The following is a 16107-nucleotide window of genomic DNA, read 5'->3' on the forward strand; positions in this document are numbered from 1 at the left end:
GATCAGAGTGTAGCATCAGTTTTGTCATTACACTTTATCTGCTTTGTCATGAGTCAGTGAAGGAGAACTCCTTATAAACTAGGGCAATTTTTATTTTTGTCTTAATTCAAAGTGGATTTTCCCTACATTAAAGTTTGACATTGTGTCCAACTCTGCCCTTGTGGGGAGGAAAGTAAATATAGATTCCCTTAAACATTCAACATTTCTTACATAATTCCTTAATATGATCATCTTGTTTGAAGTAAAGTTATTCATAATCTGATAAAAGATTCAGTATTTGATTCTAATACAAGCTTTATTTAAAAGATTAATTTATAAATTTACTAGGTGTACCTATTCTGCATTACCAGGAACGCAGTCGTCATTTTTTTTAATCTTTATTTGTTTGCACATTTTTAATTGTAGAAAAGCAAGTAGGGGCGCTCAAATTTTCTAAAATTATTGTTTTTACCTTTTTTTTTTTTTTTTTAATTATTAGATATCTTTTATAATATTCAATATATTTATTGGTTGGTTGTATCCCAATGATCAAAGGAAAGATTCAGTTCACAATCGTAATTTTTTTTTTTTTTTATTCCAGCGAATACCTACATATTTGTTTTTCTTTACTGTCTTACACACGTTTTACAACCCATAACAAAAAATATTGTCTTTGGTTTATTTGGCTGCTCTTCAGTGACAACCAAATATTAATAAAAACACAGACAATGTATTCCAAAACAAAACAAAAAGAAAGAAAAGGTGAGAAGAACAGCAAGTCAAAAATACAAAAAAAAAAAACTCACTTTAAAGATAACATTTTGTCACAAATTGCAAAATATGCATAAGATGGTAAAGAAAAAAATATGGGCATTTATCAGAACATAAAAAATGATGATTGTGGACTAACTCTTTCCTTTACTCATTGAGATGCAACTAACCAGTATATATGCTTTGAAGCCAGAACATAACTTCATTGAGCTTGTAATTTGAAACAATTTGGACAGTATTATAAGGGATATATACCTTAAAAATATATTTTTTTATATAAACTCACGAAAATATACACACACACATATATATATGTATATTTATATATAAGTGTGTATGTGCGTGTTAACAGATTGTCATTTTTTTTTTTTTTCAATATTTAAGATGTTTCTCTTGAAAGAATGAACTCATGTTAACTTGCGGTTCATTTTGAAATTATGTTGTGCAGCAACATCCAAAAAGTAGGTGTTATTCTTAAAATTTAATTTTCACTTTGTTTAAAAATAAGATCTGTTAAATGACTTTGTTATCTCCCTTTCTTTCAACTCATCACAACTGCATAAAGAAATCAATCTTTAGAAAAACCAAAGCAACCGATAATGTTTTTGCAGCCTTGGAACAAAAAAAAAAAAAAAAAAAAAAGAAAAAAAAAAGCATTTGAAAACTTTAAATATTTTAATTTTCGTTCATTTAGAGATAAAAGTAAAAATGTATGTAGCAAAATACTCGATTTTTTTTTTTAATAATCACACCGCAATAAATAAAATCATCTGACGGATAGAGTGAGGGTTGTGTCTGTCTGTACAGCTTCTGACTCCTACAAAAATCTGGTATGCCTGAGCTAGACAGTAAAGAAGGAAGTGTTACAAAGTTTCTTTACTAGAAAATCTGAACAAAATATCAAACAGCTATTTCCCAAATGACTACATCATGGTCATCTTAAAGTCTAATGCAAACAAATACTTGTTGAACTGTCCTCTTGGATAATCAATTCCTCTTAATTTTTATGCCCATTCCACTCATTATTTCTAATTTTCCCATAGTGGAAATCATCATCTAACGATTTCTTTAACCATTAGCCTCATGTGGCTCCTAGGCCTTGATAAGCAATGAGTCATTAATATATAAAGAAAAAAAAAAAACGGACTGTAAATGCAACTATATTTTTAATTATTTTTCTCACTTGCCTGTCTTTAATCTAATGATAAACCAATGATTAGATGGATATGCAATGTGTGGGCAGATGAGGCCCAGATGAGACTCAACAAAAAAAGGTATCTATGATACCTTATTGGTGAAGTCGAATATACTAAAGCTTGATGACCCCCCTGACAGTTGGCTAGGTTGATTCGGTCACATTGAGAAAAGTGATTCTAGGGTGAAAAAAAAAAAAAAAAAAATGCAGAGATCTTATGATAGAAGACTGGAGGAAAATGGGAGGACTCAAAAAAAATTTAGATGCAAGCCATTAATTAGAATCTCCATCAATGGAATTTGAATAAAATCACCTTCAAAACCATGAAGCTTAGAGACTAGGATTGCAGACTAACAGAAATATCAGACTCCTGCTGAAGGGAAATGGATGATAAAAAGAATATGATTATGTTAATGAAAGCCCTCTATCTGGAAATGCCAAACAAATACAGCAAGTAGTCTAATAAAGAGCAGATAACACACAATCTATGATTGTGCTTCGTTGGCCTTTTGGCTGGGAACAAAGTTTAGTATCTGTTCTAAAAAAGAAAAGAAAAGGTGAGAAAGGTGATGTAGTGGTATACTTAATCTTTCCTGTTCTTAGTGCGTGTGGAAATCCAGAGGCGAGTTAAAATTTTTTTCTCAATTCAGACTGCTCCTTTTTCGGGAGCTGGATCTTTCTCACATTAAAAACTGACCTTGTGTCTAATTTTATCCTCATCAGGAGGCAAATAAATAGGGACTCATAATTGTAATGTTAAGATGTATTAGGTAAAATTTAAGATTCAAACTAAAAAAATTATTTATCTGTTACTGAAATGGGCTGAGATTCTGAGAATCTATGACAAATAGAGAAAAATTATACCCAAAAATTGGATATTTAACAAAATATATGGCACTTTTCTTTGCTGCGGTGCGATTACAAAAAAGAAAATTCAAGTATTTTTGTTTCTGATGATGATGATTTTGGAAGATGAATCTGCGCTTCTTTAGTATTAGTCACAATTAAAAATCGCATTTCAAGTAAAAACACTTTGATGTTCTTATTTGTCGTGCTGCAATAAGTATCCTCGTCAAAATGAGAAAAAAAATGAACGAATAGAAGATTAATTACAAGCAAAGATCAATTTAATCATAAATTGCAGTTTTAGTGTATTACGGCGTTCATTTTTACTTGCTTAAATAAAAGAATGAATTATCTCCCTTGATTTACAGCAACTACTGGTACTTTCGCTCTTATCAATGGTAGATTGAGAAAATACGATAACACTGTTTATTATTAATAAACATTCTACACAATCTTCTACTTTATGATTTTTTCTAATGTTTATTGAATGACCTGTAAGTACATCAAAATGTTTTTACTTGCAATGTGATTTTCAATTATAACAATTGTGTGAATTGTGACCATGGAAGAACCAATGGATCATTAAATAATGGTTTCTTTGGAATAACATTTATTTTTAGTTTTGCATGCTCACATTTCTATTTTACCGATTTTACTCTAATCTGTCCTCATGATTTGAATTAACTTACACAAATTTGCTCAAAGACTTTTAAAGAGATTTTTTTTTTTCAAAACCAAAATTTGAAAAAAAAAAAAGAAAAAAGACAAAACATGGATTTGTTAGTCCAAAGAAATCAGCATTTATTATTATTGTTTTAAATTATTATTATTAATTATTCAAATTAAGCAGCATAAAAGCATTTTATGATGCTAATGAGTGGAGTCGTTTTTTAAAATTATTGTCACAGCGAACAATAGAGATCTTCATTTGAGAAAAAATAAAAATAAATGCGATAAAATATGCCGTTGATTAAAGCTATACATTTTTGTTATTTTGTTTTTTTAAGCAGATCTTTTTTTTTCATATGACATGAGACAAATAAAATAGAAAAAAATGTTTAGTGGCTGCTGTCGCTAATTTAGGAGATGTACTTATGAAAGACATTAGACAGAAGTGGGACACCTTCCACGGCCGCAGACATGAGAACTGATTTGGCCAGACACTACCATTTCTGACATTTACGCATTAGTCTCGTTATTTTCCAGCTCTTCTAATTTGGTGCTGCAGTCCTCACTGTCTTCGTTTTCTGCACTGGCGGCATCAGTATTGGCATTGGCACTATCTTGTGTGTTTTCTAAAAACTTGGCAATATAATCATAGCCAGCTTCCGATGACAACTCAGCAGCCGTTTGACCTTCCTAAAAAAATTAAAAAAAAAAAAAAAATGAAAAAGAAATAAATAAAAATGATGCATTAGACCAGTGGTTTCCAAACTTTACATGGCAGCAGACTAAATTCTCACAGCACAATCACAAAAAATCAATATTTTTTACTCAAAGCCTCTTTATGCAATAAAATAAAGTTTAACTTGACGGTTAGGATGATTAGCATTAAGGTGTCTTTTCATCTAACTTGAAATCATTTGTAAGGGATTGGTCAATATTCACCGATGCCTGGTATCACAGCCGTGGCGGGAGCATAGATAAATATCTCCCAACCTTTAACAAAAAATAAAAGGTGTCAGTAATTAGCAAATATGAAGACCGGTTTCAACATTTAATAAAGGAAGCATCATTTTTTATGTATATGTTCTCTGTCGTCACATGAGAGAAGAAATGGTAAAGTTTATTTTTGATTCTGGAATTAAATGAGAGAGTCTTTCTGGATTGGAAGTAATATTTTTTTACGAATTAAAGCAAAAAAAAAAAAAAGAAATGGAATAAAATTTTCATGAGAATTTAGGTGCATGATGCGCTCAAAGTCATGTTAGTGTTTTTACATCTCACAAGACGGAGTCAGCAGCATTGTTTTTACCGGTAAAACTGCATCTTGAACTGACTGGACTGGACTGGTTTAATTTACGTGCACAAAAATTTATATAGTCAAGTTCCAGAACATTCTGAACCATTTGTTGCATTGCTACGTGCATAGTGTAACATAGTCCTTTTATCATTTGTGTGCAGATAGGCAAATTACGACGTTGTGTCTTTGCACGTTCTTCAAACGCGTGCATGTTGAAAACGGTGATTGCTGTTAGAATGTCTCTTCCGGAAATTTGTTCCGGCTAAAAAAAATGGTCACTACACATTATTTCATTAGACAATATTTGGTTGCATATAACACACAATGGAGAAGGAATATGTGCATCTCCAATCCAGTGAAATACAAATTCCATGTAATCGTCGCTATACAACCTGTAAACTTTTGCTTTTTTAAATAAAGTCACAATGTATCACAAAAGTGAGTACATCCCTCACATTTCTCCAGATATTTAAGTATATCTGTCCATGGGGACAACACTGATGAAATGACACTTTAATAACGAAAAGTAGTCTGTGCAGCTTATATTAGGGCTAATTTATTTTCCCCTCAAAATAACTAAAAATTTAACCATTAAAAGCTAAATCCCTGCCAACAAAAGTGAATATATCCCAAAGAAACTGCACCTCTAAATGTTCAAATTGAGTACTGCTTGTTATTTTCCCTCCAAAATGTCATGTGACTCATTAGTGTTACTCGGTCCATGTGAGTATAGGTAGCAGGTGTATTCAAATTTTTAGTGCAGCTCTCACACTCTCTCATACTGGTCACTGAAAGTTCCAACATGGCACCACATGACAAAAACTTTCTAAAGATTTAAAAAAAAAAAAAAAAAACTATTGTTGTGCTACATGAAGATGGTCAAAGCTACAAGAAGATTGCCAACACCCTGAAACTGAGCTGCAGCAAAGTGGCTAAGATCATCTAGCATTTTAAAACAGCAGGGTCCACTTGGAACACACTTTGGGTAGGTCGTCCAAAGAAGCTGAGTGCACGTACTGAGCGTCACATCCAAATGCTTTCTTGAAAGGTCAGCGTAAGAGTGTTGTCAGCACCGCTACAAAGGTTGAAGAGGTGAGGTAGTCAGCCTGTTAGTGCTCAGACCATACGTTGCACTCTACATCAAATTGGTATGCATGGCTGTCATCCTAGGAAGAAGCCTCTTCTGAAGATGATACACAAGAAAGTCCGCAAACAGTTTGCTGAAGACATGTCAACAAAGTACATGGATTACTGAAACCATGTTTATGGTCTGATGAAATGAAGATTAATTTGTTTGGTTCTGATAGCTTCAAGCATTTGTGGCGGCGACCATATGAGGAGTACAAAGATAAGTGTGTCATACCTACAGTCAAGCATGGTGGTGGGAATGTCATGGTTTGGGGTTGCCTAAGTGCTGCAAGTGTTAGAAAGTTACATTTCATTGAGGGAAACATAAACTCCAATATCTACCATGAAAGCATAATCCCCATGAGGCTGAGGGTAAAGGTGATAAACTGGCCAAACATGTCTCCAGACCCAATAGAAGATGGTTGGAGGATCCTCAAGCGAAGAGTGGAGGTGTGCAAAATCTCAAATATTCACCAGCTCTGCGACATCATCATGGAGAAGTGGAATAGCATTCCAGCGGCTAGTTGTGAAGCTCTGGTAAACTCCATGCCCAGGAGAGTAAAGGCAGTTCTGGATAATGATGACGGCCACACAAAATATTGACAGTTTACATAGTATATATGTTAATATTAACAACTTTTCCTAAGGGGTGTACTCACTTTTGTTAGCAGGTGTTTAGCTTTTAATAGTTATATTTTGAGGGGAAAATAAATTAACCTTCTTATATAAGCTGCACACAAACTACTTGTCAATGTGTCATTTTGTCAGTGTTGTCCCATGGAGGTTGGTTGGTTGTTTTTGTTTTACGGCATATCAACCCTTTTCAGGTTATTTAATGCCGAATCTAGTTATTTTGAAGAAATTTTTTTTAAATAGAATATATATTTTTTTTCAAGTCGGTTTCTATTTAACCCATACTTGGGACCCTAACAGGTACTACCACTCCGGGTCAGAGTGGACCTGGGAGCAATGGCAATTAAAGGGTGGCTCCACACTCCCTAAAGCCTGCAAGCTGGGGCCTCACCATCAGATATAGTTTAAGGTGATATCCAGGACCGTCCCATGGAGAGATATACTTAAATATCTGGAGAAATGTGAGAGGTGTACTCACTTTTGTGATACACTGTATAGAATTGTCATCATTTTTAGAAATGTGTCCATAATTAAGGGTTAATTGAATCTAATATTAGACAAAATAATAAATCAAAGAGGATTTTTATCATATTCAATCATGCGTTTTTTTTTTTAATTTATATTTTTCTAATTAAAACCTTAATTTATAGCACCTAGATATTAGATGAAAAATACCTATAAAGAATCTGTTAATATTGTAAATAGATAATATAAAGTATAACAATGCTTACCAATATTCATTGTTATGAAATTTGAAAATATCTTACAATTTAAACAAACGATTTATATAACATTTTATTTTATTTTTTTGTTGTTGTTGTTTAAGCCTCAATATCACGTAAGTAATAATGTGTGAGTATTTATTAATACAATTTCAGTCGATATGAAAGTTGTATTTCGTAACTTCTATCTATGACTTCTTTGTAGCGCACCAGTAATCATTCTGCGTCACACTGATGTGCTACGGCACGATAGTTGAGAACCATGGGTTTAACACTTCATTGAAATTTCATCGCATCACTGATCATAAAATCTCTGCCCAACACTCATTGATGTCAGTTAAAAACACTTCTGGTAATTGATAATTCAATGAAACTACAATGAAGTGGTCAGCTAAGTATATTTTATTAAGATTTATAATTAATCTAACTCTATCTAATGGGATATTGAGTCTTTATGTGTCCAGGATTTGTTGTCCTCATACAGTTTTGTTTCAATTTATAGCTGTTACTTTAGTTATATATATAAAAAGAAAATTATAAACATCTTTATTATATACAACAAGAAAAATATGTCCTGAAGATGCTGCTTCTCTAAAGGAGTTGTAACAGAAACATGTATGCACATATGTAGCCAATAATGTACTTTTCTTGTTGTATATAATAAAGATATTTATAATTTTCTTTTTATATATATATTATAATAATATGGAAGCTTTTTCCACCTCTGACAACTTGTAACTTCCGCCTTTAACCTCTTGGTTGTACACCAGTAATTATTCCACAGCACAATGTGCCAGAACATGATTGTTAGGAACCACTGCATTACAAAAGTAATTAAAATAAACAAAATATTTTAAATTAAAAAAATAAACTTGAATACTTCTTTAGTATTTCTTTACTCTTGGCCTATCAAGCCAGCAGAACATTTAATGGAACTTCTTAATATTTGCAAATCGGTTTTAAAATAGGGCATTTTATTAATTAACTATTATTTGTTTTTATTCAGTGAATATAACCCTACTTCCTTAACTTTTTGTAAACAACCTGTAATCGGGACTTCCTATATTATAATTATAACCTCTAAAAAACCAAGATTTATTACGGTATAATATGATTATTATGAATAGTTATAATATAAACATTGTTAAAAGAAAAAAAATTACATTATTTGTTAAACAGTTTATAATAAATTAAGGTTCAGTGTTATTAATTTGATTATCCTATGCTCTCTCTCTCTCTATATATATATATATTCAATACTTTAAAAAAAGTGATTTATAAAAGGATAAATTACACAAATCTTTCTTAAAATATTAACTTTATTAATTTTCAAGCGAAGTAATTTAAATGAAAACTTAAATCTATTGTAATTTCAAAATCTACGTTAAAGATACAAAATGTAAGTTATATATTTAAAAAGAATACTGAGAGCGAGATAACTATCATAATAGGGAAAAGGAAGACAAAATAATACATGGCAAGAAGTGGAAGAGAGAGAAAAAAAACAGGCTCATACCTTATTTTTAATAGATATATCCACCCCATGGCTAACAAGTCGTTTCACAACCTTTAAACGACCAAATAACGCAGCAGAATGGAGCACTGTCTCACCGTTCTGAAAATTGAAAAATATATATATAAATAAAATAAAAAGGAAGATGATAAAAAGCAAGAAACAGATTAACTTTAAAAAAATAAAATGTAGAAAACATAATTAAAACAAACAGTATTCAATAAGCACTTACTGGCAAAAGTCCGAGGATTGGTTTATGTTTTAATAATTCATCAATAACATCAAGATGGCCCTTATGGCAGGCCTTAAATAAAGGGGTTGCACCGTCCTAAAAAATAAAATAAAATGCTAATCAAGTCATATTTTTTAAAAGATTAAATCATTAACAAATATTTATATATTTATTTAAAATAATCATATTTCCAGACAATTAATTGTGTTTATCTGTATATGAAAATTGTATGAATAGTGCAAATATTCAATACAATGGGCTGATGTTAAAATAGAAAATGTCCAAAGAAAGTATAACAAAATAATAATAGAAACATAAAAAGAATGTTACACAAAACCAAGCGAACTGATATTTCCAGAGTAGATAAGAAAACTCACGTAATTGAAACTCCTCATTAAAGAGCGGATGACTAAATGTAAAATTATGTAGGTTTAAGAAAGATGAGTAATCCAGTCTCTCTCCCTCCTTGAAGCATGGTTGGTTGGTTGTTTTTGTTTTATGGCATATCAACCCTTTTCAGGTTATTTAATGCCAAATCCAGTGATTTTTAAGAAAAGAAAAAATTTATTATATTCTACATTTTTTTTATATCTTCAAGTACCTATTCATGGTGTTAGGTTTAGTTGTGTGTTTTTTGTTTTTGCTTGTTTTTTTTTTTACCAAACAAGGATTATGTGATGTTGAATTTAACCATTAAAAAAAAAAAAAGAAAAAAGAGAATTTGGGCTTCAAGGTATTTATATCTTCAAATATTTATTCATAGCATTTAGTTGAGTTTTGTAAAGAGAAGTTATTTTTGTTTTGTTTGTTTGTTAACCAGAATATCAAACCTCGTTAATTTATTTAATGCTGCAAAAAAAAAAAAAAAAAAAAAAAGTTTTCCCTTTTTTATATTTTTGAGAATAGTCTTGTTACTTTCAAAATGGAGAGAATTTCATCCAAGCAGTTGTTTCAAAGATATTCTTCATATTTTTAGATTTTAGATCTTGTTTTCTAGTGATATCAAGGGCTCTCTATTCTACGTAAAGATGTTTGATTGTGCAAGTTTTCTAACAGAATGGACATTGTGATTGTTGCTCTTGTTTAAGTATGAAGGAGTGTGTGAGTTTTGTATGGCCAATATATATTCTAGATATAATTGCTTGTTCCTTTCTTGATTTTCTAGGAGTTGACATCCATTCTTCCAGTATGGATTTGATTTGGTACAGTTTGTTATTTTGTGTTGCTATTCCATTGTTGCTGGCATTTTGCATAAAATAGTTGGTTGATTTTATGTTTAAATCAAGTGTATGGAATGTTAATTGTATCGGGGTTCAAGTTTGGAGCTGATTTGGCTGCTAAGTTAGCTCTTTTGTTGCCTTTTATTCTGATGTGGCTTGGAATCCAGCATATGATTATTTCTTTGTGTTTAGATAAGGAGTTGATTCTGTTTAATAGTTTGATAATTAGAGGGTCATTGAGTTTTGTTATTTAGTGATGTTAGAACGGAGAGTGAATCTGAAAATATTAGGAATTTCTTGTGTTTATTTCTTTCTAAGATATTGAGAGCGAGGTCGATGGCACATACTTCAGCAGTGAAAATGGAACTTTCTGCCAGGCCTTTTTTAGAGTTGTTCTATTCAACAAGCATTTCTGATTCCTGTAGTATTGATTCCATTCAAAGACTACAGGGTTTTATAATTTTTCTTTTTGTTTCAAATGACTTCTTATATCTTGGATTAAATGTAATTTTGTATGCTGGATTATTTAGGTGTGCTTTTAATTTAGTGTAATATTGGGCACCCAGTTTGTGACTCCTTATATTTAAAGGAATCTCATTAGCCTCTGCATGAAGACTTTCAACTGAGGAAGTGCTAATCTCAGGCCTTCATGGCGGATTGGATCTAAAATCTTTAAGAGTCTTTAGCTGATTGGTATATAAAACTACTGTAATCCAGTTTAGATCTAATAAATATCCTATATAGTTTCATTTAAGTTTCTTGGTTTGCTCCCCACTCTGAGCTATCACACGTAGTAGTTGTAGTCTTTTATTGCAACTACTTCTTAGGTTCTTCAGGTGGGGGATGAATGTCAGTTTTTTATCAAATATTAATCTCAAAGATTTGTGTTCATCTATGGTGGGGATTATCGTTATTCTGAGTTTCAGTGTAGGGTCGTTATGAAGTTTTCTCTTATGACAGAAATGTATGCATTTAGTTTTTGATTGAGAAAATCTATATCCATTTTCCATTGCCCATTCATCCAGTTTGTTGACGCATTGTTGGAATTTGCCATATATTTTGATTTGATCACTAGATCATCTACATATAAGAATCCCTCAATGCGAGAGTTCAAGCATTTTACTATGCTGTTCATTTTAACATTGAATAGCGTCATGGATAGTACGCTTCCTTGAGGGACACCCTCCTCCTGGCGTCAGAGAAAATGGATCCAATACGAACCCTAAATTTGTAGTCAGATAAGAATCCCTTTATAAATTGTAGGAGTCTGCCTTTTAAATCAAGATTACGCAAGTTCCATGATTCCATGTAGAGTCATAAGCCTTTTCTAAGTTGAAAAAGATTGCTGATAGGTGCTCATTCCTGATAAATGCTTCCCTTATAGCTGTTTCCAGTTGGACTAGATGATCAATTATATCTTTTTTATTATGGAATCCACATTGTAGGTTGGAGATAAATTTGTTGGATTCAAGATACCAAACCAATCTGTCATTTATTATTCTCTCCATTATTTTACACAAACAACTGGTTAATGAGATCAGTCTATAGTTTTGTGGGTTCAAATTGTCTTTTCCTGGTTGTGCGAATACTATTATTATCTGGGAATTCACTTTCTGTCTATAATTTGTTTTAGTGATTCTGTAGGAAGTTGCTGCAAGAATTCGTAATGGATTTCATCTGGTTGTACGGTTGTATTGTGGGATCTTTTAATAGAATCTTTTAATTCAGTTAATGCAAAAAGTTTATTGTAATCTAGGTTTTTCAATTTAAAATTTAGTTTGTGCTGTTCAGCATTTTGTTTGTCATAATTTTTTTGCCATGGTTTTGATTAGATGAATTTTGGGAAAAGGTTTCAGCTAGTAAGTCTGCTATGTCCTTTTTATCAGTTACTCTGGAGATATTATTAAGGAGGTGTTTAATTGGTATTATTTGATGTTTTCCTGCAATTTTTTTTAATCATCTCCCATATTTCTCTCAGTTCTAAAGAGGAATGTAATTTGCTGACAGTTTTTCCACCATTCTTTTTTAGCTGCCTTAATTACTCGATGAGCTTTAGCTCCGTTTATCTTGCATTCAATCAGATTTGAAGTTGTGGGTTGTTTTGGGAATTTCTTTAAAGCCGTTTTATGTAATTTGACAGCTTCCCGACATTTGTCATCAAACCAGGGTCTGCTGAGCCTGTTAGGTTCTGAGGTTTTAGAGATGCATTCATTTGCTATTTCGATTAGTGTTTCTTTGAAATATTCTACCGAGTCATTGTTTGTCTTAGTGTGATTCAGCCTATTTCTACATTTTTCTTTGAATATTTGCCAATTTGCCTAATTTAGTTTCCATCGGGGAAGTTTTTCACTGTTGGATTTTGGGCTTTCTATCAGTATTGGAAAATAATCACTGCCACAAGGATCATCATATAATTTCCAGTTAAAGTCCATATGTATTGATGGCTAACATAAGCTTAGCTCAATGGCAGAGTGGTTTCTGCTAGTTAGGTTGAAGTGTGTAGGTGCACCATCATTAAGGAAGCATATATAATTTTCGTTAATAAACTCTTAACGTTTTGCCTTTTACATTCCCACAGGAATAAAAGGTTTAGGTAATTGGTTGATCAGTTTTTCAATTCATTTTTATCCATGTCATTATTTTGTGGGATATACAAAGAACATACCGTCATTGTTTTATATAGAATGGCATTAATGGCAGTTGCTTGGATGTTGACTATGTTTATTTTGCTGTGGGGTATATCGTTTCTGACTAGAATTGTTACTCCCCCTAAAGGTCCTGCCCCAAGAGTTATAAGTGTAATTAAATATTTGGTAGTTTTTAATATTGATGTTGTCTTCTTGTTTCAGGAAGGTTTCTTGAATGCAAACTACTGTGGGGTGTTCTTGTGTTAGTAGCAGAAGTAGTTTGTTTTCAAACCACGACAATTCCATTGAATTATTTTTTGTCCCATGGTTGTTTGCATGATTAGATTTTTTTTTTATTTATTAATCTATCTGCATCTCTTTGGAAGTAGAGGGTTTTTTGTTTTTTTTTGTTGTTGGAGTTTGTGTGTTTGATTGAGGGTCTTGTTGAGATTTTTCTTTCCTTTGTCTAGGTCTGGAAGTAGATCTTGGTTTAGCTTTGGAAATTGATTTGGGTTCTTGTTCATTATTTTCTTGTCTTTATGGATTTTTTTTTTTTTTTTTTTAAATATTTTCTGTATTGTTATCAGTTTCCATCATTTCTAATATTTGGAAAATATTTTGCACATCTATTGTTTGAGTTTCTTATTTCTTGAAGTGTGCTTTATTTATTGTTTTATTACTGATTTTATTTGTCTCTGCTAATTGTTTTGCAGGTTTCTGTGATATATATTTAAGTGCTTCAGTTCTAGGTGGATTCTTATCTTTTTTTTGATCCATTATTTCTATTGTTTTATTTGAACCAACATATTTTTCTTTGAGGCTATTTTGGAATTTTGGCCATTCTTCATGGTTTAATGAGATTAGTTTATTAGCTCTTTTAATTTATTGTATATTTCATTGTCTTGATGTAGTCTGTTTGTGTTTTTGTTATTTCAGTATATGTTTTTCATCTTTTAAATATGTTTCAACTATTTTCCTCGCTTCTAGGAAAGTTATGTTTCTTTTCTTAATTATTTCTTTTTCCGTCACATATTTTACATATTTTGGAGTATGCAGGATGGTTTTCACTGCAGTTTGTACATTTTAATTCATTGCTACACTCTTCCTCCGAGTTGTCTGGCTCTCTATCCCCACACTTTCCACGTTTTTTTTTTTTTTTCCTCTGCAGGTATCCTTGTAGTGCCCATACTTGTGGCAATTGAAACATCTTAAAGGAGCTGGTATATATTGCTCTACTTTTATGTTTGAATAACCAATTTTAACTTCTTTTGGTATTGTTGGGGGAATCAAAAATTAGTATACATGTAATTGTCATAATCAGCCTACCACAGCTTTTTATATTTATACATATGTGGTTGATCACTCCTTGTTTTTTCAGTTTCTTTTTTGTTTCTTCTTCCATTGCTAGAGATAATTCATAGATTTGGATCACTCCTTTAGATATATTCATTTATGTTATGTCATCTCTGCATTTGTATTTGTGGAATTTATTCATTTGAAGTAAGTTTTGGGCATCTTTCTAGTTAGTGACTTCTCTTTAGATGTTTCCATCTTTTTTTTTTTTTTTTTTTTAGAAATGGTGATAACTAGAGCTATGACAACAGCATATTCTTTTCATTGTTCTCAAGTTTTTATCACTTGATATCTTATACACTTTTATATAGAGTGATGCGATTCTCAGTTGATTAACTGTACCTAACTCTGTTGGACATATACTCAAGAGTCAAAACAATGAAAAGAATATGCTGTTGTCATAGTCCTAGTGATAACTCACCAAATTTTTTCTTTCCTAGTAATTCAATAATCAGGAATCTTGGAAAATTTATATTGTGGATGGGAAGGCTTTTCCATCATTTATTTTCTCATCCTCCGAGCTGGAGAGATCAGAAACATCTGAATGGTTTCTTTCCTGGTATTTAGCACCTAAAAGGCAGTAGTTTTTATTTTGGTTTTCCATAAATAATTTATTCATTTTCATCTATCAAGCCCATAATTGGTGCATAGCAAGGGGAAAACCATTCGCCTTGTTTATGTTGGGACTACATGATAGACATACTCTTTTGGTTAGTAAAATCTCAAGCACCTTTATTGACTAAATTATTTAAAATTAATTTGTTTAGCCGAAGCAGATGTGAAGAGTTTTAATCTTACTAATTGATCGACCCTTAGCCATCGCTTGCCATTAAATATTTGGGGATAATGTTAAATGGGTGGGAGATAAGTATTTTAAGTTTGGGGTGGATTATATATAATGGGGTTTGACATGACCAGCCGATTGATCAGATCGGGCCTTTCTGACCTTCAGTCTTGCCAAAATAAGGGCCAAAGTGGTGTGTTAGGTGAAGTTGAGGTGCTTAAACCTGACCTCCAAGTCTTTCAACCACCAGGATTCTGTCCTAAGACATCATGGGTCGCCACCCATTGCTAACAGGTGGCCCCATTGAGAGACTTTTACTCTCTGCAGGGGGGCAGTCAGCATATTCTACAGTTCCACTGACAGGGTGAATCCTTAAAGCATGTATCCTGACATAAGAACTATATTTTGAGTACAACAGAGTCCTGATTATCAGAAGAAGTCTTCCAATCTTTATCTTTACACCAGGAAGAAAGCAACAACCGTTTTATCTGTTGGCATATGTCTGACAGCTCTTATAAATTGATTTCCAAACTAATAGCAAAGTCTTTATGTATCCTTTTTTTCTTTCAAATCCTCCTTTATAACTTCCTCTCTTTCTTGGACTTCCTCTACCAATTAATCCTACTATCTCAACTTTTCTATATCTAAGAACTCAAGAACTATCATTCATTCTTTCAATGTGGCCACACAATCAAACGCAACTGTTTTGCACACATCTCTCTGTACTGTCTAGATTTAATATTCCTCTGAGGTCATCAGATCTAAGCTTGTCTTAAAGACTTGCATTACATAGCATTTCTCATTCAAATTATTTCTTTTCATGCAACACATGTCCACAATCCTCACTGGCCAGGTTTCACTTCCATGCACCATCACACTGCATATACATGTCTAATAGACTCTTCTCTTAGTCAATAGTGCAAACACCTTGCTGATTAGTATGCTGATTAGTAATAGTAGAAATTCCCTGAAGTTACTTTATTCACTCTTAACTCTTGCAATCACATTAGCACCTGCTTCACCTTGTGCACCATTGTATCACCAAGTTAACATTTCTCAACAACCTCAACAGCTTCACCACTCAGAGTTACTTTTGTACGCCAGAGTTTTCATCAATTTCTATTGTTTTATACTTCTTACA

General features: G+C 32.1%; 1 protein-coding gene across 4 annotated transcripts in view; it reads right to left on the reverse strand.

Moving 5' to 3' along the window:
• Positions 1-3570: 3570 nt before the first annotated feature.
• Positions 3571-16107, reverse strand: part of LOC145297519 (uncharacterized) — a 283825-nt gene continuing 271288 nt past the window's right edge. For 2 of the 4 annotated variants that reach the window (XM_080143452.1, XM_080143462.1), the window contains exons 7-9: positions 8983-9078; positions 8754-8852; positions 3571-4150 (exon numbers count right to left, since the gene is read on the reverse strand). In XM_080143452.1, coding sequence (XP_079999578.1) covers positions 3971-4150; positions 8754-8852; positions 8983-9078 — 375 coding nt within the window. In that variant the 3' untranslated portion in view covers positions 3571-3970. The remainder of the gene's footprint in view (positions 4151-8753; positions 8853-8982; positions 9079-16107) is intronic. The other 2 variants (XM_080143432.1, XM_080143442.1) reach the window with 1 other exon arrangement.

This window comes from Euprymna scolopes, chromosome 2 (genome assembly GCF_053919585.1).
Source record: "Euprymna scolopes isolate OS-2025 chromosome 2, ASM5391958v1, whole genome shotgun sequence".
Classification (NCBI taxonomy): domain Eukaryota; kingdom Metazoa; phylum Mollusca; class Cephalopoda; order Sepiida; family Sepiolidae; genus Euprymna; species Euprymna scolopes.